General features: G+C 42.1%; 1 protein-coding gene across 4 annotated transcripts in view; it reads right to left on the bottom strand.

Moving 5' to 3' along the window:
* Positions 1 to 25,182, bottom strand: part of PPFIA2 (PTPRF interacting protein alpha 2) — a 440,428-nt gene that overhangs the window by 141,114 nt on the left and 274,132 nt on the right. For all 4 annotated transcript variants that reach the window (XR_003856007.1, XM_029597099.1, XM_029597100.1 and 1 more), the window contains exons 5-6: positions 16,131 to 16,247; positions 845 to 1,066 (exon numbers count right to left, since the gene is read on the bottom strand). Coding sequence is in view for 3 of the 4 variants with exons in the window: in XM_029597099.1 (XP_029452959.1) it covers positions 845 to 1,066; positions 16,131 to 16,247 (339 nt within the window). In the remaining variant the exon portion in view is untranslated. The remainder of the gene's footprint in view (positions 1 to 844; positions 1,067 to 16,130; positions 16,248 to 25,182) is intronic.

Genomic DNA, 25,182 nt, shown 5'->3' with positions numbered 1-25,182 from the left:
AAAGGAAAGTGATATTGCCCCTATATAGGTCCCTGGTGAGACCTCACTTGGAATACTGCGTACAATTCTGGAGACCGCACCTTCGAAAGGATATAAACAGGATGGAGTCAGTCCAGATGGTGTTTACCAAAATGATCAGTGGTCTTAATTCTAAAGCATGTATTGATAGACTTAAATATCTAAACATGTATACCCTAGAAGAAAGGCGAGATAGGGGAGATATGATAAAGATATGATAGAGGAATTCAAATATCAAAGGTTTCCATGCACAGGAGGTGAGGCGTTTTCAATGGAAAGGAGGTTCTAGGAGGGGTTTTGAGTTGAGGTCGAAAGGGGAATAATCTTAGGAATAATCTTAGGAATAATCTTAGGAAATATTTCTTTACAGATTTGATGGTGGATGTGTGAAACAGCCTCCCAGAGGAAGTGGTAGAGAAAACAATATCTGAATTCAAGAAAGCATGGGATAAATATAGGGGATTTCTAAGGAAGTGATGAGAATTATAATGTTAACTTTAATTGGCAGACTGGCCATACAGTCATGGATGGATGGGTCCTTTTCTGCTGTCATGTTTCTATGTTTCTGTGATGTTTTGATTGATGCATATGATTTATGGAGTCTTGGATTTTGTTGTTTTTTTTTGCATTCAAACATTTAATTGAAAAATGCTCAAAGAGTAGCTTCCATGACCTAAAGGGGTACTATGTAAAGGGTATTTCTTATTTTTATGAATTGACTGACTAAAAATCCATGTATATGAGTATTAATCCCCGGACTGCCATGTTCAGAAACAGGGATAAATAGAACTGCGTACATTTCTTACCAGTTGGAGGAGAACCATACCTCTCTGATATCTCTCTGATATTTCGTGGTCATTTCCTCAGATTTCGTAAGATTCTTCCTGGCGGTCTCTGCCTCCTGCTCTACCTCTCCTACTCGGGAAGACAGTGCGGCCAGGCGCTCCTTCATTTGTGCCATTTCATAGTTCTGTTTCTCTAGTAATTCCTGAAGTTCCACCATTTGGCTGGCTTCATCATTAGAATTTATAGAGCCATTTGATAATCGCTGAAAGGGAAGAAAGAGACAGTTTAACCCACGACCCCTGAAAGCTACAGTGCAAGCACTGTTATGAGAATGGTACATCTAATGGGCAACAAGAGTACAGCCACTCAAATATAACGTTTCTCGGTAGCTACCAGGCACTGTTTCAAAATCTCATCTAGCAAGTAGTTGTGCCTTTCTTTTTTTTGTGCCTGATATTGGAACATATCCATTTTGTTGTGTAACAGATATAGCAAAGAAACTGTTTATAAATGGTAAATAAAAAAAATGTTAGTGCCTTTTGTAAAATACACAATCAAGTCCCAATGGCTTCTCATAAAGTAGGTTAACTGCTACTTCATCTAGGACCTGGCAGTCTAATTATGCAGATGTATGCCACATATTTTAGGCTTTATACAGTATTTTAAAGGTGCCATAAGATTAAAACTTGGTGCATACATCTACATAATTAGACCGTCAGATCCTAGATGATGCAGTGGTTAGCCTGCTTTATGAGATCATTGAGATTTGGTTCTGTGTTTTATAGAATGCCAGGCACAGTAACTTTCAAATTGGCGCGAGGGCGCACATTGACGCGTGTGCATTGGCGGGCACTTAGATACGCGTCCATTTTATAACATGCATGCACATATGCAAGCATATTATAAAAAGGTCAGGCATGCATACATTTGCGTGCAATTTTAAGGGTGTGTGCACCTGGCCGCATAAATCAGGTTTCTACCACATAAACCAGGTTATTTTAGAACTGATATGCATCCACGTCATTGCCAGTTTCAAACAGTTCATCCACCACTTCACCCAGATGAGAGTTAGGTCCTTGAAACACCCCTGGTTTAATAGCCTGCACGCCCCTCAGTTAACCCAGACCCTTTAAACCTCAAAGAAGTGGCTGGGTTTTTTCATACCACCAAACAACTGAGAACCTATCTTTTCTTTCTTATCTTTTAATGCTCACTCTACCCAATACCTGTACTTTTATAATGTTAACGTTAAGTCACTCTTATTATTTTTTTTAAACACAGATTATGTATTTTTAAAATTTTATTGTATTATTCTGATGTGCAGTATATTTTAGAATTGTTACTTGTTAATCTTATTTTTTATTTTGAATATTGTAGAGTTTTACACTAATTTTAAACTTTAAATTGATTAATGCACCAACTTGTTAACCGTTGTGATGGCTCTGTCGAATAACAGAATAGAAAAACTAATAAATACATAAATAAAATACATTTTAGGTTACACCTCCTCCATATCGGAAGTAACATTACGTGGAAGTGGACCTAGGTGTACGCCGGGTCGTGTAAGTATTTATGTTCCCACCTCTTGGCCTCCCCCCGAAATGCCCACACATCATCCAGGCCCCGCCCCTTTTTGAAATCGCATGAGATGTGCGCGCAGCAGAAGACACGCGCCCATCCGGGCCGCTTTTAAAATTTGGTCGGTGTCCGTAAACCTGACTTGTGCGCACCTTCCCCAATTGATGCGCGTGCTGGGCTTTTAAAAATCTACCTTTAATTTACCACTTGTAAAAAATGTAATTATTTTGGGTGGTTTTCCTTTATTTTTCCCTTTTCATGGTTTTTACACAACAGATACAGTAATTCCATATATGCCAGGGTGTTCTTCAAATTATATTACACATTAACCTAGCTTGAAAGAAAGCTGGATATCCTATACATCTTTTAAGTATGATGATCATCAAGATCTATTAGACAAAAGAAGCCTTGTGAGCCTTCAAATCATCTCCTTGGTATACATTTGGAAAATTTCTGGTCAGAATCAGTCTCCAAATTCCAGGATTTTGTATACAAATCTGCCCCATCCTATTTTTCTGTGCTACGGTTAGTAAATATGGAGCAATGCCAGCTCATTAGGTCTGCAGCTGGGCTTTAGAACAAGGTACATAAAATTTTAATTGTATTATTTTTTTTTTTTTTGGGGGGGGGTCATAAAATGGCTCTCGCCATGAGAGCTCATTTGTACAGCACAGGGTGTTCTAAACTCTTCAAAACAGAGAAAATGTTTTGCTTGATTATTGCCTTCCAAAATGTACTGGTTATAGTTATCTCCTCCCTGTTTCCTGGCTCCCACCTCATGGGGAAACTGAGTGATGGGCTGGAGACAGCAGTGCAAGGACAAAGAGACAGCACCTACTCCACTAAATGCTCAGCCCTTTCAGAACAGAAAGTGCATTAAGTAAAGCAGGGTTGGGGAAGACAAGGGGAACGGGGGATGAGCAGAACAACAGGGTGTGAAGAGGAAGATGGACAACTGAGGGGCAAATGGTGAGATAGAAAGTTGTGAAGGGGCAGAAAGGGGCAATGGAGAGGTAGAAGGGGACAATAAAGGTGTGAGAACCAGATTATGCACACGCAGCGCTACCAAACTGACCCAATTCTGGGAGGAGAACCTGTGATCCCCCTGGCTTTGACTTCCCGTTTGTTGTCCATTTTGGTACGAGTAATGCTGATTTCCAATAGAAGTGGGGCTATCAAAACTAGAGGGCATTGGGACAGAAGATCAGAAACCCAAAGTGACCAAAACTATGCAGTCCAGAAACTGGGTCACTTTGACAGAGCCTCAGATCCTAATGGAATCTGCTTGGGATAAAGCCAAGACTTCACAGTATGGCTTGCAGAAAGCCTCTTTTTGTTTTCTGTGCAATTCTTCACTCCTGAATGATTTATTTATCTATGTATTTGCAAATATCCGATATCCTGTTTTCCTTTTCTTCCCCCAAATGGTCTCAAAGCAGATTACAATCTGTTTAAACTGGACTAAGGGGGACATTAGCAGTAACGCACATTATAGTGCCATGTGTGGTCGACCAGGCATAAAGGTACCTCACTCAAGAGCAGGCTGGGAAAAGGCTTGCTTGAATAGCCAAGGCAAAGGGGCAGTGGTCCCTCATTCCAGATTCTGGGTGCACAGCAGCTGAAAGCTCGCAGCCTTGTGCAGTTCAATTTGATGGATGACAGACAGGGACAGATAGAAGGGTATGTAGGAAGCCAGAAGAAGGGGAGGTATTCTGGGACTTTGCTAGTAAGACATTTGAAGGTAATTTTATCCTGGTTTCTATTGGTAGCCAGTACAATCTGTGTAGAAAAATCAGACCCAGACCTTTAGATACTGCCTGCGACTTGGGCTAGGGGCTGCCAAATGTCTACATTTTTCCCACTGACAAGCAAATCCAGTCCTGGTTTTATTTCACCGCATGCATGAAGATTTTGTGGCCTGTTTCTCAGGGAAATGAGAATTACATCTCTGTTGGGGTAATTATGTGCATAAATCCACTTTGAAAACTAGTATAACTTACGTGCATTTTTTTCTGACTTTCTTATCTGAGCTGTTTGTTAATTACCCTCCCTTTGTGCAAGGTGACAAAACCAGGACTGGATCAGCCTTTTTGTACTAGAGAGATTGCAGCCCACCTGCCTCAGTGGATGTCACCACAACCCACTGAGGCCTGGGCTGCTCCCACCCCCGTGCTCCCTGAGCAGTGGGCCAGGTACTAAGGAGGTTGCAAGCCTCTTTGTTTCCTATGGTTCTACTATATTTTCTCTTCCTGATGCTAATGCTCTCCTATCTTATTCCCTGCTGCAAACCACTACTGTCACCAAGTCCATCTTTCCCATTCCCTACATGCCATTCTGTCATCTGCACTCTCCATTCCTCTTCAACTTCAAAGTTGAAGAGGAATCCATCCAGCCCTTTCCACTCTTCCTCATTGCTCTCATCTCTTCTATCTCTCTTCTACATATTCTCCTGCTCCTCTTCTCAGCCAGGGATATCAATCCCAATCCTGGCCCTCCAAGGCAACTTTCATCTCATCTGTGCATATCAAATAGTTACCCTCCAGTCTTATCACTAATCCCTTTCTCCCTCTCTCTTCTCTCTTCTCGTGCTCCCTATGGCATGCCCACCCTATTGCCAACAAGCTTGCCTATATTCATTAATTCTTTATCATTCATGCATGTCATCTCCTTGCCTGGACTGAGACCTAGCTTTGCCCTGAGGTTTCTGCTTCAGTTACTGCTCTCAGCCATGGAGGTTATCTTTTCTTCCATACAACCTGCACAGTAGGCCACAGTGGTGGTATTGGACTGCTGTTCTTCCCCTCCTGTAGGTTTCATCTTTCCTCCTCACTCTCACTCTTTTTCTTCCTCTGAGATCCACTCCAGTCGCCTATTCACCCTTCTACCTCTCCGGGTAGCTGCCATTAATCAACCCCCTAATAAATATCATTCCTCCTTTCTCACCAATTGATTCTTAGCTTTCCTTTTTCTTTGACCCATCTTCCCCTTCCCTTATTCTTGGCCATTTTAATCTCCATGTTGATGACCCCTCTGATTGTTATGCCTCAAAACGCCTTTCCTTAATCTCCTCATTTGATCTCCAACTGTGCTCTACTGCCTCTATTCACAAGCATGGCCAGTGCCTTGGCCTAGTTCTTTCTTCAACTGCTGTCTCTCAAACTCCTTTAGTTTTTCCTTTCTTTCTTTTCTTTCTGATAACTTTTCCTTTCCTTTCTGATAACTTTTCACACTAAACCAACCTTCTCTGATAGCCTCAAACAGTTACCACCAACATCTTCAGGATTCTCCAGGCTGTCAACCCTTGTATTCTCTCCACCACTATTTCAACTTTCCTTTCCTCAACTACATTGTCTGAGTCTGTTGATGAACACTATACTCTCCTCTGCTTTACACACTCTTGCCCCTTCCCTTATCTGTCCTGGAAGACAAACCAAACCCCCTCCTTGGTTCACCCCTAGAATTCACTTCCTGCATTCCTGTGCCCACTCTGCAGAATGTCTCTGGCTAAAATTCCATGCCTATGCTGACTTCATTACATTTCAAATTCATGCTGACCTCCTTCCAGTCTATTATTGTTCATGAGATGTGTCAGTCTGCTTTTGACAAGACAATAGTCTTTGAGTATTGAGTTTATTTTCAGCCCCTGAAGAAGCATATTTTTTGCGAAACCACAGCTGCTGTTGGGTTCTTGGAAGTGGATCCTGAAATTTGGATTCATTTGAAGTTTGCTACAGACTGTTGCTCCTTTTGGGGCAGATTTTAAAAGCCCTACGCATGTAAATCCAGCTGGATTTATGTGCGCCGAGCCTATTTTGCATAGGCCTGGCGATGCGCGCAAGCCCTGGGACGCGCGTATGTCCTGGGGCTTGAAAAAATGAGCGGGACGTGGGCGGGGCAGGGCGTGGTCAGAGGCCTCCGTAGGGCCTCTAGACTGGGGGATCGTGTGCCGGCACCTACCTGTCCGGCACCAACCTGTCCAGAAGCAGGCGCAACTTGCATAACAAAGGTTTGGGGGGAGGTTTAGGTAGGGCTGGATGGCGGGGTGGAAGGAAAGTTCCCTCCGGGGCCGCTCTGATTTCGGAGCAGCCTCAGAGGGAACAGGGAAAGCCAGCGGGGCTCCCCTAGGGCTCAGCGCGCGCGCGGTGCACAAGTGTGCACCCCCTTGCACACGCCGACCCTGGATTTTATAAAATGCGTGCGTGGCTGCGCGCGCATGTTATAAAATCGGGGGTAGATTTGTGTGCGCTGGGTTGCGCACACAAATCTACACCCGCGCGTAGGTACTAAAATCTGGCCCTTTATGTGCTTAAAAAAAACCCCTTAAAAATGAACTATTGAGAGGGGATTGATTGATAAGACTGGGTGGCCCGTATGTACATTGGGCACACTAACGGGCTTGCTCACACCTCTTTTCATTTCACTACATACTGTCCCTGCAGAACCTTTTCTATACAGTATCTAGATCTCATCTATTGGCTAATTTCATTTTTTGATCTCAAACTTTATAGGCTCTTTTGTATGCTATAATTTGTTTCTTTCATTTCAAGCCATTTTTTATGTACTCCAGTCTGATTTTTGCCTTCTACATTCAACAGAAACAGCCCTTGCCAAAGTTTCCAATGATCTGTTTCTGGCTAAAGCCAAAGGCCTTTACTCCATCATTATCCTCCTTGATTTATCTGCTGCTTCTGCCTCTGTTCATCACCATTTACTCTTTAATACTCTGTCCTAGATAAAACCTTAAGCTTACCAAGGCCTAGTTACAATAATGCATATATTAGGAAATAAACTATTTTATCCCATGTACCACTGGCTTTTGAATATATTTTGTTCAGATTAAGAACTAAAATACCCAAACAAGAACAGAACATGAAGAAGCTGCTTTTAATCCCTTGAAGAACTGCCAATTTTACTTTTGATTCCTTGCAGAATTTAAGCTGTCAATAAATATACACCATTGACCCTATAAACTGCAACCAACTGTCATGCACTTCAACCTCTCTATGCTTGAAAAATAAATGCAATCCATTTCTTTTCTGCTGATTGGTTTTATTTTTTGGTTTAATAAAATTTGAGAATACATGGTAGCAGTTGGTTAGAAAGCTAGCAGTAGACTTTCGTGAAATTTCAAGATGGAATTTACAAAAAACATATAAGGAATCTCTATATTTTCAATTGGAGCTGTAGCAGTGCAAATAAAAAATATAATCCTATCACCAGAGGTAGAAATACCGAAGAAATGATGAAAACTTTATGGACATAGATTTATGGGAATTTACGTCTAACATTATTAAGTAATGCACCTCTACTTAGCTCAACAGCACGATCACTCCTTGAAGCTGTATATCATTAAGCACCTCACTCACTGCCGCACAATTTTCTGTTTCCCTTTTTTACAACCCAGCTAGCACATTTGTAATGCCATAAATCATTGGTGGGGGCCTGTGATCAGACATGGGAAAGGACACTGTGCCAATAAATTAGAACTAGATTCAATATAATTTAATCCATGGATAGGTTCTACTATCCGGGGAGGGAAGGGGGAAGAGTTTTCTCCAATAGGTAATACTGAATGCATTGCCTCACCCCAGATGATCTTCCCAGCCTTACATCTCTACTGACTTTCCTAGTTACCACTGACATTTGCTATCATCAAATAATATATTAAGATTATGTTTTATATGTAAAGACAGTACTGGGGATGCACTTATCAGCGAATTAACTGGCACCTGCTGCAGTAAGCAATGCTAATCAGATCATAAATCTGGGGCACTGGATTTTTGCTGCTTTCTTGGGAAGTACCAAGGAAAATCTCAGCGTGAAACTCATCTTTCAAAAAACCTTTAGAAGGCATGTCCAAGGAAGTCAAGCAGGAGAAGGGACAATACATTGCCACCTGGGTGCTCTTACCATGGCTCCTAGAGTATGTCCGTATGGGACCCACTTCATGTTGCATTTTCCTAATTACAGATTTTATTCTGATTTAACTGTAGCTGGTTGCATTTCTTTACAACAGATGAATATGCTTGGAAATGCAGTAAATTATGCAGTAGAACCCACCTTAATAATATAAGCACTTGGCTACAGAGAACCCTCTGATTTGATGTACTATATTATTTACCAGTACATATTTAAAATGTGAACCAGCTGTGCAAGTCCAGGGGAAGAATTAATGTCCAGTTCTTGGGTACAGGGAAACTGAGTTATTTGCATGAGTTCGTTGAGAATGTTCTGTCTGGCAGTGAGAAGAAATTCAGGAGAAAAATGCTGGATTCTAGGCAAACTGTGATACCTTTTATTAGATCAACATAATTATCTAAAGATGTACTTAAGCTTTCAAGACCAAATCAATCTCTCCTTCAGTAGATGATGATATTTTTGTTGCTGGATTGAAAAGAAAAACAATAAATTGCTTTCTGTAAAAAAAAAAACCCAACAACAACAACCAACAACTTAAAAAAGGTGTATAAAGCTTACAAATTTGCCGTAACTGTGACAATAAATTATAGATGCTCCTGTTCTGTTTTTATAGTCAGAAACTTGGCTTAGTAGGGGTGGTAGTATGAAAAAATGTAGTTTATCTTTCATTTTCCTTCCGGGGTGGACCATTTCGGATCCACCCCCGGATCATTTTTTTTTCTTTCATTTCCCTCGTTTCTGTTTAAAAAATAAATAAACAGTACCCACCTCAACCCTTTCTATTTATTTCAATATTGAGCCCCTGCCCACCCTAACCCACTCTCCTGTCCCCCCAGGACTCACCAAATACACCTGGTGGTCTAGTGGGTGGCCCGGGAGGGACCACCTGCTTTGGGGCCGATAGCTGCCATTAGTTAAAATGGCGCCAGCCACCCTTTGCCCCTATCTTGTGACAGGGGCTACCAGTGCCATTGTGCAACCCCTGTTACATGATAGGGGCACAGGGCTGGCTGATGAATGCTACCCCCTATTTGACATGACAAACCTAATTCTAGAATGAGCAGACCCAAATGCTAGGGAGAAAGATGTTTTAAAAAATAAAATATATGTAGTAATATCATTTTGCATTTTCATAACATTTTACTCAAAGGACAGTACAATTATTTAGTGAGCATATAAACCAGAATGTGACTGTGGGTTGTTTTTTTTTTTAACAATGCATAATTTTTCTAATGAAAGTTACACACCTTAAGAGAGTAACTTAGATCTTAATAAAAACATTGAAAACTGGGAATAATGAGCAGGGTAGGAGAAAGTGAGTTTACTTACTGTAAACAGGGTTCTCTCTAGATAGCAGCATTAATTAGCCATGACAGATGGGTGATGACATCTGTCAGTGCTGAACAAACTCATCTCTCTAGCTCAGTAAACTTTTATTACTAAGCATGTGCAGGTGTTTCTGCACACATGTTATCTCATGAGCCTCTCAGTCAGCCTTAGCTTTGGCTAGGTAGTTGACCCTCCATGGAGGCAAGTGGGTATTAAGCATTGCTAATTAATTCGGATGTCTACAGACAATTCTGTTTATGGTAGGCAAAACTGTTTTCTACGTGGACAAGCAGGGCTGAATTAGCCATGACATGTGAAGATTACCAAAATAAGGGTTGCAGAGGACTGTCCTCCCCCCCCCCCCCCCCCGGAGTGTGGAGTACTGGGGGAACAGGCTGCGAAAACTGCTTGCCCAGATCTACTGTCATCTTTGAAGAGCTTGTCTAGACAGTATTGGGATATGAAGGTGTGCACAGACAGCCAAGTTGTAGCTTTGCAGATGTTTTCAGTGGACACAAGTTTTGAGGTACTGAGGTAGCCATATTCCTTACTTGATGAGTCTTGATTGTCTGGGATCTGGAGGCCAACCAGATCATAGCAATGTGCAATACAGTCTGCTAGCCAGTTGGAAAATATGCGCTTGGCAACATTATTCCCAGACTGTTGGTTCGTAGGAAATGAAAAGTTGAGAAGCCTGACAATGTGGCTCGGTAATCAGAGGCCTCATATGCCGCAAACCCTTCATGAACTTCAGTACCACAGGATGGATGGAACTTGGCTTTCCATCCACTCGGGGATGGTAAGCAGCACTGGTTCTAAGATGAACTTCGACTGACAATGTAGTGAGGCCTGAAGAGGAGAGGGAGAACAAGTATTGAAGTAAATCCTCTGGGGCATAAGCAAATAGGTCCAAGGAGCCCACCTGACACCAAGATGAAAAATGCTTCCATTTAAAACTGTACATCCTTCTATCCAAAATCACAATGTCCTCATCATCCTTAGAGAGTAATAATGATCATATTATCAAGCGCTCAGCATCCATATCATCAAATTGAGGGAGGAGGAGGTTCAGATGACAGGTGACCCTTCTCGTGAGTTAGTAGATACAGATTGGATCCCAGGGGATTGGTGGGTGGACTGATAACTTGATGAAGTAAAAGGACCAATACTTGTCTGGGCCAAGCCAGAGCAATGAGGACAAGATAATAATTCAGTAAAAATGAACTATAAATTTATGTTACATGTCCAATCTTCACATAGCTCTTTAAACAAAATCACTTCAGCTGGGTAAATCTGTTAGTCTTTCAGATAGTTGAAATTCCAACCCAGATTCCTTCTTAATTTGAGGGGCAGTTTTGAAGCTTCCTCTTAAAACTTGGATGCAATGCTGGGGTGAGCTCGATGACATAGATTATTTCTCGTATCTTACTTAAAATGTCTTGGACAGACTTCCATTTCTTCTCGATACCTGGATGGCCCCTGCCAGCTCCTCGCCAAAGTATCTGGAATAGTTTAAGTGGTTGTATATTGTATGGGTGTCCTTTCCTTCTCCCTTTCTCTTCAGGAACACTGGAGGATGTCCCGGTCTCCTTAAAACTTCTGCAGATGGTGAGGACTGAATTCCTCTGAGAAGGGGGAATTCAGACTGCAACAAAAGTAGGCCCAGGTCTCTAAAAATCCAAAGAACTAGGAAAAAAAGGATGCATACGACTTTCTTCAAAAGAACTTCAAAAGTGGAAATGATACTCTTCATCAAAAGGGAAGGGGAACAGCTTCTCCACTCTTTTCTAAGGGTTCCTCTTTCCCAAATTAAAGAAAAGAAGGAAAAAGAAACAGCGTAACCACAAATCCACACTTACTTCAGGGGGCTCTAATTTCCTTTATAACAGAAGGCAGTAACTAACCTAGCAGCACTCACGGGGGAGCTGAAAACCATGCTCCCCTTCCCAAATCCTGATGGATTCATCTTTTTAGTAGATACCCAGTAAGGCTCTACAATTGTAGTTAGTACAGGCTACTATGGTACTCTTATGTAATTGATGCGTTATTATTTGCATGCCTTTTCATTTTCAGGTAATTATTTGTGTAACCCTTTGTCGGGAGTTTGTTGGTGCCCCCTAGGGCCATAAAAATATTTGTTAGTCGGGGCTGCTCTTGCCATCCTTCCCCACCTTCCTGCAGCTCTCAGGGGGTGAGCTCTTTCTGTAGGGGGAAGGAAATCCTTTGTGGCCCAGGTGATGTGTGTATCCTCCTCAAGGACAGACAGGCGGGACTCAGACTGCGTGTTCAAATCAAATGTATTGATTATTTCCAAAAGGTCAATTGCTGTCCCACAAACTATTTACATGGTTTCTCTGCTGGGGTGCTTGTGTCCATCTCTTCAGCTCCTGGGAGGGAACTTGCCAATGTCGATTTATCTGTGCAAACAGTGCGGTGGATTGGGAATCCTAGAGGGGAGCCTCATGCTACAAAAAGCTCCTACCTGAGTCCTAAGATCAGTCTGATACCTTCAGCCTGTGTCCGATTGGGAACCTCCCTAGGCTTGATGGTTCAACCTTTATGGACCTCTCTGGATGAGAAGCCAGATGTTTCAGTTCAGCTCACAGCTCTCTATCTCTTTCAACAGGTTGTACAGAGGGGTAAGAAAAACCTCCAACCGAACAAAAAGGGGAACAATCCAAAAGACTCTATACAAAATATCTTACGCTGGGTAGGGCTGTCACTGGTCTTGCTTCCTCTAGGGAGTAGAGGGGTTACTCACAGGTCTTCAGCCTTTGCTCTCAGGATTGGTGGGGTTGCTCTCTTACAAAGCAAAGCACAGGGTGTTCCCCAGAATAAGAAAAACTAAACCAAAAGCTGATCAAAATCTACAAAAACCTTTACTCTGTACAAAAGGGAGGCAGACCTGAGGCAAAGTGAACTGAGAATGGATCTTCCTCTGAACACAAAAATCACCAAACTGGGTTACTGGGGCCAATTCAGCAAGAAGAAATGAAAAACAGCTCCTTACTCTTCAAAATCTAGCTGAAACTGAAAACCCAGTCTCTACCTCTAACTCTGGCTTATGCTCCGGGATATCCAATCTCAGTCAGCTCATTGGAGAGACTGAAAGAGAAGGGAAAATCCCTAAGGCTGTTATTAGTGCTGATGGTAATGGACTTAGGGCCATCTGGTGGTGAACTGAAGGGTCGGCCACATTTGGTCTTGCAAACATAACTAAGCAACTATGTTATCACAAAATGCAACACAATCATATCATATACTACAAAATACATCACATAATATAACCACCACACAGATCACATGTAGCCCTCTATATTCAATACAACTATAGCAATCACAGGAATAAAAAAACCTTCCAAATATCCATAAAATCAACAAAGCCTAAATATACCCAAACCATCAAAACTAGAAGATGGTAACTTTCATAGTGATGCGTGGGTGCACATTGGCACATGTGTGCTGGTGCTCTCCCAGGGAGGTGGCCATTTTATAACTTGCATGCGTATATGCGTACATGTTATGAAATAGTCTGGACTCGTGCACACGTGCGCCTAATTTTAAATAGACACGCAAATCCCACTTCTACCGCTTACGTCAAGGAATTTTAAAAGGGGCACGCATCCACACCATTGCCAGTTTCACTGTTTCCTCCACCAGGTCACTCAGCTAACAGCTAGGGCCTCCAACCCCTTGGACGAATAGCTTACACTCCCCCCCAGTTAACCCAGACCCTTAAAATCCCTCAGGAAGGGCTAGCAGACGTAAATTGACATGGCAGGGGATCGGGCCACATGCCCAGGCACACAAGTATTTACACGCACATCTCTTGGCCACACCCTGAAATGCCTAGGCCCCACCCATATGACCATTTCTGAAAACTGGTAATATGCGCGCACAGCAGGAGATACGAGCGCATCTGTGCGGCTTTTAAAATTTGGTCAGCACACACAAGCCCGCCTTGTGTGCGTATCCCCCAATTGACGTGCATATCAGGTTTTTAAAATTCACCTCAAAATGTATAAGTAAAATGGCAAAGGAGCTTTGAGTGGTAAGCCAGCCCTGAGTGCTGCTTCTTGTACTTACATGTTTCCAGTGCGTAGAATCTTTCTTTAGGTAAAGAGTTAGTGTTCTAGATCAGGGATCTCGATTGGGACACACCTGGCAGATAATGCTTACAGGCGTGACACACTGAACACTTGACTATCACGGGGCTAAATGTAAACACATACTCTGCATCCACAGGAACCCGCCCCGGATCCCCCCTCCCGAAACAATGGATGCAGAGCAGAACTAGGATATTTCAAATACAAATCGCTATATAAAATAGATATTCTGATTCTGGTGCTATCTCAGTAACAGAAACACAAACTCCCTTACTACCAGGTGCACTGTAAAATATAAAACCACTCAGCACGTGTGAAGCAAACCTTCCATACCACTGCAACACTAATTCCAAGAACTCAAACAGCAATAGCCCTTCCTATGAAAAGGCAGCAGTGCAGCACCAATGCATGTCCTATTGAGAAAGAGAAAACGCAACAAAGAAGATTGTTACAAATCCCTACCTACTAGTAAAATACCTCTCCTCAGTCACACATACAGATCTGACCTTCACCAATTACAGAATAAAAGAACACAAGTTACAAATGTGGAGACAAAAACTGGAATGGAAACTCAAAAAGCCACTCTGCATGCAGAGCTAGAAACAGAAATACATTTCCTCCTATACTAAGCAAAGTATAAAGGTAGAAGAAATTCACCTTCCCCAAACTGACACATTATGGCTCTTGCACCCCATCACTCCCCTTCCATGCCTCCATCATCCTTCACTTTTCCCAATTACTCCCTTTCAATCATCCCCTCACACTCATATCTCTGCCCCACATTCCTGACCCCCTGTTTTCCACCCCTTCCTGTTGAGCAGCCCCCACACTCCCTCTCTGTTCCACCTTCATTTTCCCAGCATCCCCAGCCTCCTTTCCCCACCCTCCACAGGGTGGAGAGATCAGCAGCAGCATCACTCCCAGACTCAGGAGGAGAAGATAAAAGTCCCATCAAGCTGGCAATGTCTCGCTCTGATCTGGGTGAAGCAGGAAACAGCCTCCCACTGGGCCAGAAAGAAGCGAAGGAAGTGAGAGGAGCCTCCCATCAGGCCCAATGTAAGAAGTCAACCAACTCCCACCTGGGCTGATAAGGAGGCAGCCATCTGCTGGCCCTGTGTCACCTCCCAGGACCTCCCGACACACCAGTGAGTCCCAGCACACCTGTCGAGAACCACTGTAGAGAATTTTTCTCCTATGTTTTCTTTTGTTTCAAATAATTGGAATTGTGATCCCCCCTTGCTCTTTTGTGGACTTTGGTGTTTCATATGAAAATATCTGGTGGTGGTGGGTTTCTTTTTCCTCTTGTTTTATGTTTGCAGATATGGTAAGAGATTGATAAGAGATTTCTTGGATTATTTGTTAGAATTCAGTACAAAATAAAATGGAAAGGAGGCCTGAGCTGGAAAGAATTATACGCTTTAATACTGCTCACTGTGCATGCCTAAATTACTGAATGAGGGGGATAAGACATAACTTTTCTGAGCCAATGTTCCCTTTCACTTCACATTTACAAGTGAAAGGTAATTATTTGGGCTGTGATTTGTTGTGCTGTTTGTGTCAGCTGCATCCTTTATGATGATAAAATGATGTTTTCCTATTTTTTCGGAGCGTGTTAGGTGATGCTCGCTTTGATACCACAGGTAGTAATGCCTTTCTGACAAGGAAAGACCTGCAGTGATTCCTTCTTGTGCTAGCCAGGGCCGGGCAGACTACTCCTAGTATCACTTGGAAGAGTTTCCAGTTGATAATCCTAGACCTCACATTTTCACTCAATATTCATGCCATGCTCCTACCATTCCCACACTCTCAATGTTAGAGCAAAGAAATGAACAAATATTGATTCATTCTTGCTGGAAAACAGTGGTGCGGTTCCAGCGGGGGTTTTTTTTTTTTTTTTTTTATCAAGTGCTTCTCATTGCTACTGATTTCTTATCAAGGGGCTCTTGCTAGAGCTGGCCCACTTGAGGAGACACTCCCTATCATCATAAAGATAATTTTAAGATGTTTTCCCTGGGAGCCCTCTGCCTCCCCCTCCCCACCACAGCAACAAAAAGATAGTACAAACTGCACACATCCATGCACGCATTCTGCCTGAGCGCAGGGCACGATATCTCAGCTTGCTAAGCTCCGGTATTATAAGCCTTGCTCTTCCTCTTCAAGTAGACTCTAGAAGTCATGAAGGAAAGAAGCAACAAAAACTGTAAATAGATATTGAATACGGGGAGGTTGGGGAGGTGATACCAACTAGAAAAGAAACCATGTTTTGTATTGGAAGTCCCACTTTAAAGCTACAATAAACTGATCACAGAAAAACTATCACCAGCAGAGTCATTGATACATCCATACTAAATATTTTAATTCACAGTCCAATAGTTGGGGCCGTTTATGAAATACCTTGTCATGAACCTTTTGACCTGCCTCCATGCCTTCAAGATGCTCCACTTCCATAGGTCCCTCTCCCGACGCCATTTTTCTTTGAATGTGTGCATTTTGTTCTCGTAGAGCCACAATCTGTGAAAGAGAAATGGAAACAAACTGAACATAACTAATGGCTTCCCTACTGTGGGGATAGTTTTAAAGCATCATGCTAGAGTTAGTCGGCAAATATGCACATAAGTTGCACCAATTTTCAGAGTGAACTTACGTGCATAAGTCAGCTTTGAAAACTATTTTGGCAAAAGTACATGCACAGAATTATACCTGCTATTTGGTGCATGACTTTGCCAAGCAAATTTATGCATATACTTTTTAAAATACAAAAATCTGCGTGTAAGTCCCTATCCTACCCAGATTTTACTCCTTGGAGTGCCTCTCCCCATGCATATGTATGTATGTGTGTGTGTGCATACAGTGTATATACATGAATTTTCTGCATGTCTCGATCATGCAATTTTCTAAAAAGCTATTTCTGCTAGTAAAGCACTTCTTTACTCACAGAAGTCCCTTTGAAAATCACCTTCCCTAGCCTCATTATTGAGCTATAGCCCAAGAGTTAAACATCTGAATCATCCTTTATTTCTTATAACTGTTTATCTTAAATGCTGCATATTATTATTGGGAAACACCATCTACATGCATTATGTCACCGTGAGCGGTCTTTGGCGAGCCAGAGAACACAGGCTGAATTCTGGCGGTTCTCTCATAAACCTCTTTCTTAATGACAAGAAAACAAAACAGAAGCAGCAATATAACTCACAGTTCAGAAGTATTGGCTTTCCCAAGGCTTCCTTCTCTTCTCCCTGGGCCTAGCATCGTATCCCCTTCTAAGCAGAATGCCCTCAGATTGGAACCCCCTTCCTGTCTGTGGCTTAAGGTGGACTAGGCTAAATGCCTGATCCCAGGCTATTAAGGAGGATCTAAAATGTACTCCATTACATCTGCCATTAGGGATGTGAATCGTTTTTCTAACGAATTGAAATATCGTACGATATTTCTAAATTCGTTAATATATCAGGTAAAAAAAGAAACAATCACTTTCCCCCTGAATTTTCATAAAAATCATTTTTCGGGTTAGTGAGCGCTATCGGGAGTTAGCGCACACTAACAAAAAAATGTTTATTTTTGTTATTTTTTGTTACTTTTTGCTATTTTTGTTAGTGCACGCTAACATGAGTTAGCGCGCACTAACCGGAAAAACGATTTTTCACAAAAAAAAAAAAATGGGGATCCACGGGAAAATGAGATTTTCCCGTGGCCAGATGAACCTGAAAGCAGGAATGATCGGGCACCCGATTTACATCCCTATCTGCCATTATCTGGGTTAACTCCTGGGAAAATAAATCATACTTCCTATATTCTTTTCCTACCCTAAGAACATAAGAACATAAGAAATTGCCATGCTGGGTCAGACCAAGGGTCCATCAAGCACAGCATCCTGTTTACAACAGAGGTCAAACCAGGCCACAAGAACCTGGCAATTACCCAAACACTAAGAAGATCCCATGCTACTGATGCAATTAATAGCAGTAGCTATTCCCTAAGTAAATTTGATTAATAGCAGTTAATGGACTTCTCCTCCAAGAACTTATCCAAACCTTTTTTGAACCCAGCTACACTAACTGCACTAACCACATCCTCTGGTAACAAATTCCAGAGCTTTATTGTGTGTTGAGGGAAAAAGAATTTTCTCTGATTAGTCTTAAATGTGCTACTTGCTAACTTCATGGAATGCCCCCTAGTCCTTCTATTTTTCGAAAGTGTAAATAACCGATTCACATCTACTCATTCAAGACCTCTCATGATCTTAAAGACCTCTATCATATCCCCCTCAGCCGTCTCTTCTCCAAGCTGAACAGCCCTAACCTCTTCAGCCTTTCCTCATAGGACTGACCATTTTTCTTCGCTATGGAGAGTAAGATTGGTTTGGGGTTCTCTAGGCCAGAGGGAAAAATTCCCTCCCCTGTCTTTAGATGCCTCTGGCCCCAGTCAAGGGATTTATCTTTAAGTGGGGCTTCCATAAATTTTCTAAGATTACCCTCCCCTACCCTTTTTGGGCAATTAGCTATGCGCAATTGGAACACTCCTGGTTCCCTCTGATACATGTCATCACGCAAAGTCAAAACAGTAAAGTTCTTGACAGTTTTTAGAAACTGAGACTCTTGGAGTTTCTTTTTGGGTGCTGCCTCTGTGCTCAGGATATCTTTCTCTGTTGGAAAGTGTCCAGCACTTCCTACGCTTTCTCCAGAGTGAGCCCTGTGTGCCAACACACCCAGTTCCACATGGACCAGTCCAGCCTATACAGGAACTTCTCCAGGAGGATGTGATTGTCTACCTTGAGGCCTGTCTTTACCTCTGGTTGCAACCACTTCCATCTGGCATCTTTTAGCTGATGAAAAAGGATTCGTGGAATTTCATAGGACTGTAGGGTCTTTCTCTGGAACTGTTGCTAGTATATTTCCATTGTTTAGCCCTCTCTTTCTAGGTCAGAGGTTTTGACATTTGAATAGCTGGTTCTCTCATCTGGATTGAAAGCTTGGAAGGCAGCTTTGGCTCTTGCCAATAAGTAGATTTGCCAGTAATGTGGTCCTGTTAGCTTCTGTCCAGCCAGTCATGTGGGCAGTTTGAAAAGAAGCTGGCCTTAGAGGCAAAAACTCATAATAAAATCTTTCTTAAAATATATCTGAAGCAAGAAGCCAATGAGGGAGTCAGTTGGACTGTTAAATGATCAAGGGATAAAAGGGGCAAATAGGGAAGATAAGGCCATTGCGGAAAGCTTGAGGGTATTCTTTGCTTCTGTATTTACTGAAGAGGATATGGGAGAGATACTTGTGAGGAAACTATATTCACTGTTGATAATTCAGAAGAACTGATGCAAATCACAGTGAGGCTGGAAGAAGTAATAAGGCAGATTGACAAACTAAAGTGTGGCAAATCACCAAGACCAGAAGGTATACACCTCAGAGTTCTGAAAGAACAGAAACATGAAATTGCAGATCTGTTACTGGTACTTTGAAACCTATTGTTGAGATTGTTCTTCATGCCTGAAGATTGGAGAATGGCCAATATAATCCTGATCTTTAAAAAAAAGGTTCTGGGGAGAGCTTTTCCAAGATGGTGGCCTGAGCAATCACGCTGGCGAGAAGCTCCCAATATTTCCTCTCTTTTTACCTTCTACAATGCCACACATGAAAAGAAAAGCGAGGGTACGGGGAGGAGAGAGTACCTCTACACCGTTGGAATCCTCTCAACCCCGCATAGGAAGCTTCTTTGCGGTGGTGCCTCTACTAACGCCGGGTGAGCTGGTCACTGAGGGGCCAGCAGAGGAGCGTGTGCCGTTCTCTCTGACCGTAGAAACCTCTTTAAGCCCCGGATCACCCACGAGACCGGCACCACCAGGTCGAGACATAGGAGGAAGGCAGATGGTGACCGCCATCCCTTCAGAGGAATTCCGAGCGGCCGAGCAGAGTACAACAACTGTTGGACTTACCATTCTGGAGCAGTTGACAAAGGTAAAACCCTGTGGGGGTAATGGAGGAGAGGGGCTGGACTTTGCCATAATGCTAGAATCATCAGACTTGGGAAACGGTGCCGGTGGAACAGCGGAAGGAGGAGGAGAAAACGGGGACCTGGAATCTCCGAACCTGGAGAGATTACTTCAGCCTACGGTGGAAATAACCCTTTTCACAATTTGGGAGGCATTGCATTCCCTCGAGAAGACTATACTTGCACTTACTAAAGAGGTGATCGAAGTTAAAAACCAAGTTAAGTATAATGCTACTGAAATTGCAAAACAAAATAAAAAAATTGAAAAAATGGAAGGTCGGTATGCAGAAATGGAAAAGATACAGGCCACTATAATACAAAATGAAAATGAAGTGAACAAGAGGCTGGAAAGAGTTGAAAATAGTTTGAGATCACACATCCTAAGGTTTTTACATTTTCCAGTGTTGAGGAATATTTCTCCTTTGGATCTGTTTAAACTGTATGTGTCACAGATTTTGAAAATACACGAAGAAATAAAGCCAGTAGTAACTAAGGCGTATTACCTTCCATCTAATCATTTAAATCGTGATAATATTGAAGAACAGATATTGCCTGATTTTACAGCTTTACTTGATTCTTCACAAGAGATGGAAGTTGCACAACGGAGACCGTTGTAGTCTCCTTTGCATTTCTAATGGACAAGAACAATATTTTCAAACATTATTTCAGAAATAATCAAGCTCTGTTTTTCGGCCAGAAAATATGATGTTACCTGGATATGGTTAAACAAACCCAATTGAGAAGGAAGTTATTTCTCAATATGAGGGGGGAAGTACTACAAAAAGGTGCAAGGTTTACATTGCGATTCCCCTGTAAATGATGTGTTTTCTATCAGGACCAAAGTTATGGAGAAGGTACAGAGAAGGGCTACCAAAATGATAAGGGGAATGGAACAACTCCCCTATGAGGAAAGACTAAAGAGATTAGGACTTTTCAGCTTGGAGAAGAGACGACTGAGGGGGGATATGATAGAGGTGTTTAAAATCATGAGAGGTCTAGAATGGGTAGATGTGAATCGGTTATTTACTCTTTCAGATAGTAGAAGGACTAGGGGACACTCCATGAAGTTAGCATGGGGCACATTTAAAACTAATCGGAGAAAGTTCTTTTTTACTCAACGCACAATTAAACTCTGGAATTTGTTGCCAGAGAATGTGGTTCGTGCAGGTAGTATAGCTGTGTTTAAAAAAGGATTGGATAAGTTCTTGGAGGAGAAGTCCATTACCTGCTATTAGGTTCACTTAGAGAATAGCCACTGCCATTAGCAATGGTTACATGGAATAGACTTAGTTTTTGGGTACTTGCCAGGTTCTTATGGCCTGGATTGGCCACTGTTGGAAACAGGATGCTGGGCTTGATGGACCCTTGGTCTGACCCAGTATGGCATTTTCTTATGTTCTTATGTTCTTATGTCTTCTTTGAACCATCACAGCTCAGGATTTTCTTGGACTCACATTCTAACAACTCCTAGTTGGACCCGCTGTTCGAGTGATTAAGAAAGGAAAAGTGTTGGATCTGCTTAGCCCGCCAGATATATTAAGTTTGTAATATTACCTATGGGATATGTACGCTCTCTTTCCTATAGATCTCTCGTATTTCCTTTATTTTATTAAGTACAGCTAAGTTTTGTTTATATGATATAATTATATAAATTCATTGAGAAATTTTCTCTTTCTGTACTTAAGAAATTTCTATAACAAGTGGATGCTTGTATGTATATTTAAAATGCAATAATTAAAAACGTTAAAAAAAAAAAGGTTCTGGGGTGATATAGGAAACCATTGACCAGTGAGTCTGACTTCAGTGCCGGGAAAAATTATGGAAATTATTCTAAAGAACAAAATCACAGAATATATACAGTAGAAAGACATGGTTTAATAGGACATAGCCAGCATGGATTTACATATGGGAAATTTTGCCTCATCAATCTGATACATTTTTTTTAAAGGATTAAAAAACAATTTGGATAATGATGAGCCGGTGGATATAGTGCATTTGGATTTTCAGAAAAGCATTTATGAAAGTGTTGCATGAAAAACTCCTGAAAAAATTAAAACGTCATGAATTCGGAGGAAATGTCCTATTGAAAACTAGTTACAAACAGAAAACACAGAGTAGGTCTATATGGTCATTGAAGAAAGGTCAAATAGAGTAGTGCCTCTGGGATCTGTACTGGGACTGGAGCATTTTAATATATTTATAAATGATCTGGAAAGGGGAATGATGAATGAGGTGATCAAATTTGCAGATGATATAAAACTATTACAAGTTATTACAGGGCAAGTTGATTGTGAAAAATTGCAGGAAGACCTTACAAAACTGGAAGACTGGGCATTTAAATGGCAGTTGAAATTTAATGTGGACAAGTGCAAAGTGATGCACATGAGAAAAGTAACCCACACAGTAGTTACAAGATATTAGGTTCCGTATTAGGAGTTACCACCCAGGAAAAAGACCTGGGCATCATAGTGGACAATTATTTGAAATCCTCAGTTCAGTGTGTGGCACCAGTCAGAAAAGCAAATAGAATGTAAGGAATTTTTAGGAAAGGAATGGAGTCTAAAACAGTGAATATCATAATGCCTCCATATCGCTCTATTGTGAGACTGCACCTGTAGTACTGTATGCAGTTCTGGTTGCCTTATCTCCAAAAAGATATAGTTGCATTGGAAAAGGTACAAAAAAGGGCAACCAAAATGATAAAGGGAATGGAGCAGAAAGGTTAAAGAAGTTAGGCTATTCAGCTTGGAGAAGAAATGGTTGAGGGGTCATATGATAAAGGTTTAAAAAAGGTTTGGCAAAGTTCCTGGATGAGAAGTCTAGAAACTGTTATTAACCAAGTAGACTTAAGGATAGCTATTATCACTTCACGATAGCAGCATGGGATCAATTTACTGTTTGAGATCTTGCTAGGTACATGTGACCTGGATTGGCCCCTATTAGAAATAGGATACTGGGCTTGATGGATTCTTGTTCTGACCCAGTATTGTAAATTCCTAAGTTCTTTCAAAGTTCTTTAAAAAAAAAACATATAGGTCTTCCTCTGACTTCATTTTAAACAACAATGGAAGCAGAGGTAGTTGGATTGGCCTTGTTCTGGCATCTTGCACTGGTTAGGCCATCTGTGTCAGTACCCCCTGCTGCTGGTTCAACATTCCCAACTGCTGGCCAAATCATTCATATAGGGTTTTAGCACATTTCTGAAGCTGCTGTTGCTGTTCTGCAAGGGCCTCTAGTAATCACTCCATGTTAGTTAAATAGCTCTGGTCGCACAGAGCTTTTCTTTCTTTCCTTTTTTGCAGGGCTCCGCCCTGTTTAGAAGTACAAATGCAACAAAAAAATTTCCCTGAATCAGGAACCAAAAATAAAAGGTGTGTATTCAGAAACCTGGCCAGATAAACTTATCCGGCTAACTTTGGAGGCCTATTCAACAGTGCAGCCACACTGTTGAATATAGCCAGTTATCTTACCCCTAGATTTATCAAAATACGTACTATATTTATAACACAAAGGAGTAAATTTTCAAAGGCTTACGCATGTAATATATGCATAATATACGCGTGTAACCCTTTAAAAACCCTCCTGTGCGCGCGAGCCTATTTTGCATAGGCTCGTCAGCACGCGCAAGCCCCGGGACGCGCGTATGTCCTGGGGCTTTGAAAAAGGGGCGGGACGGGGCGGGAAGGGTCGAGGCCGGGGGCATAGCGCCGGTCTGGGGGCGGGACCGAGGCCTCCGGCACAGAGGCGTAACTCCTGAAACAAAGGTAGGGGGGGATTTAGGTAGGGCTGGGGGGTGGGTTAGATAGGGGAAGATAGATAGGGGAAGGGAGGGGAAGGTGGGGGGAGGGAACAGGGAAAGCCATCGGGGCTCCCCTAGGACTCGGCGCGTGCAAGGTGCACAAGTGTGCACCCCCTTGCAGGCGCTGACCCTGGATTTTATAACATGCGTGCGGCATAGCACGCATGTTATAAAACTGGGTGTACATTTGGGTGTGCCAGGTAGTGCGCACAAATGTACCCCCATGTGCGCTTCTTTAAAAATCTACCCCAAATAGCGCCCACAATAAAAAAAGGGGTATGGTTAGGCTAATTTCCCCGCTCCCGCATCGCATAGGTAATTTACACAAGGTGCGATACATTTATGGTACCTTCCCTGATTTTTGCTTCACATACTGATTAATCCACCACGGGCGTGTTCCAGTGAAAAGGTTTTTGTCGCACATGCTAATTAGAGGAGAGAGAGAGAGAGAGACATCTATAATAGAGACCAATATGTAACTTTACTATTTATACCACTGTAAGAGGGGGCACTTTTAACTTGGTGAGGGGTAGGTTTGGGGGGGGGGGGGCATTTTTACATACACAATAGGAGGTACGAACAGCTAAATAGAGAATGCATCTAGCTAGATATAGATGCATTGTACAGATCAACTCCTCTTGCACCTTTCATTGATTCAAATAGCAGAAAATCTTCAGTGATGTCAACTTTGTTGTTCGTACCTCCCACTGTGTATGTAAAAGTGCCCCCCCTAAACTACCCCACTCCCAAACCCCACACTGAGTTAAAAGTGCCCCCTCTTATAGTGGTATAAATAGTAAAGTTACATATTGGTCTCTCTGTCTCTCTCTCCCAGCATGTGCAATAAGAAACTTTTCATCTGTAACGCACAGCTAACATGGGCACAATGCACAGAAAAAAGGTGTAATTATTTCTGGCATTAAAACTTGCATTGCTGTGTTACTCTTTCACATTTGATGTTAGGAGCTGTTCATTACCCTTAACTCTGCCCAAACTCCTCCCACTTGCATTGCAAATGTGACATGATAAATGACAAAATGATAAATGTCTCTGTTAATTAGTTAGCCTGCTAACTATAGCTGGCTAATGTTTGGACAGGTCTTAGACTTGACTAGACTAGACTTAGCCAGCTAAGTTATCTTGCTAACTCTGAATATCGTACTTAACCAGTTAACTTAGCCGACTAACTCAACTCCTCTCAGTTATGCTCCTGGACCGCCCCTGATTTATCTGGCTAAATTCTAGCTGTTTAGCTTATTAGCTGGCTGTAATTTAGCTGGCTAAAAGTCATCTAAAAAATCCTGCCTGTTCAGCTCTGACTCACCATATATAAGTCCCTCACTTCAGGTGGAGCTGCAAATTGATTTCTCAGCCACTGCTATAGCAAAGCTCCAGAAAAAAGAAAAAAAATTGCTTTTTTCTCTTTTTGGCATGAACTGGCACCATATGTGACACCATGAGTAATCTTAGCTAGCCAGAGATCAGACTCAGGTTGGACAGAGTTGGATCAGACTCATAAAATTCTTTATTAATGACAAGAAAACAAAACAGAAGCAGCTCTGCTTACCTTTGCAGTTCACAAAATATTGCTCACATTTCAGTAATACTGGCCTTCCCTAGGCTTCCTTCTCTTCCCTGGGGCTCTCCTACTCTCCCTGGGCCTAG

The sequence above is a fragment of the Rhinatrema bivittatum genome, chromosome 4, assembly GCF_901001135.1.
Source record: "Rhinatrema bivittatum chromosome 4, aRhiBiv1.1, whole genome shotgun sequence".
Taxonomy (NCBI): Eukaryota; Metazoa; Chordata; class Amphibia; order Gymnophiona; family Rhinatrematidae; genus Rhinatrema; species Rhinatrema bivittatum.
Note: the sequence above shows the minus strand (reverse complement) of the source record. Positions and strands in the feature narration are given on the sequence as shown.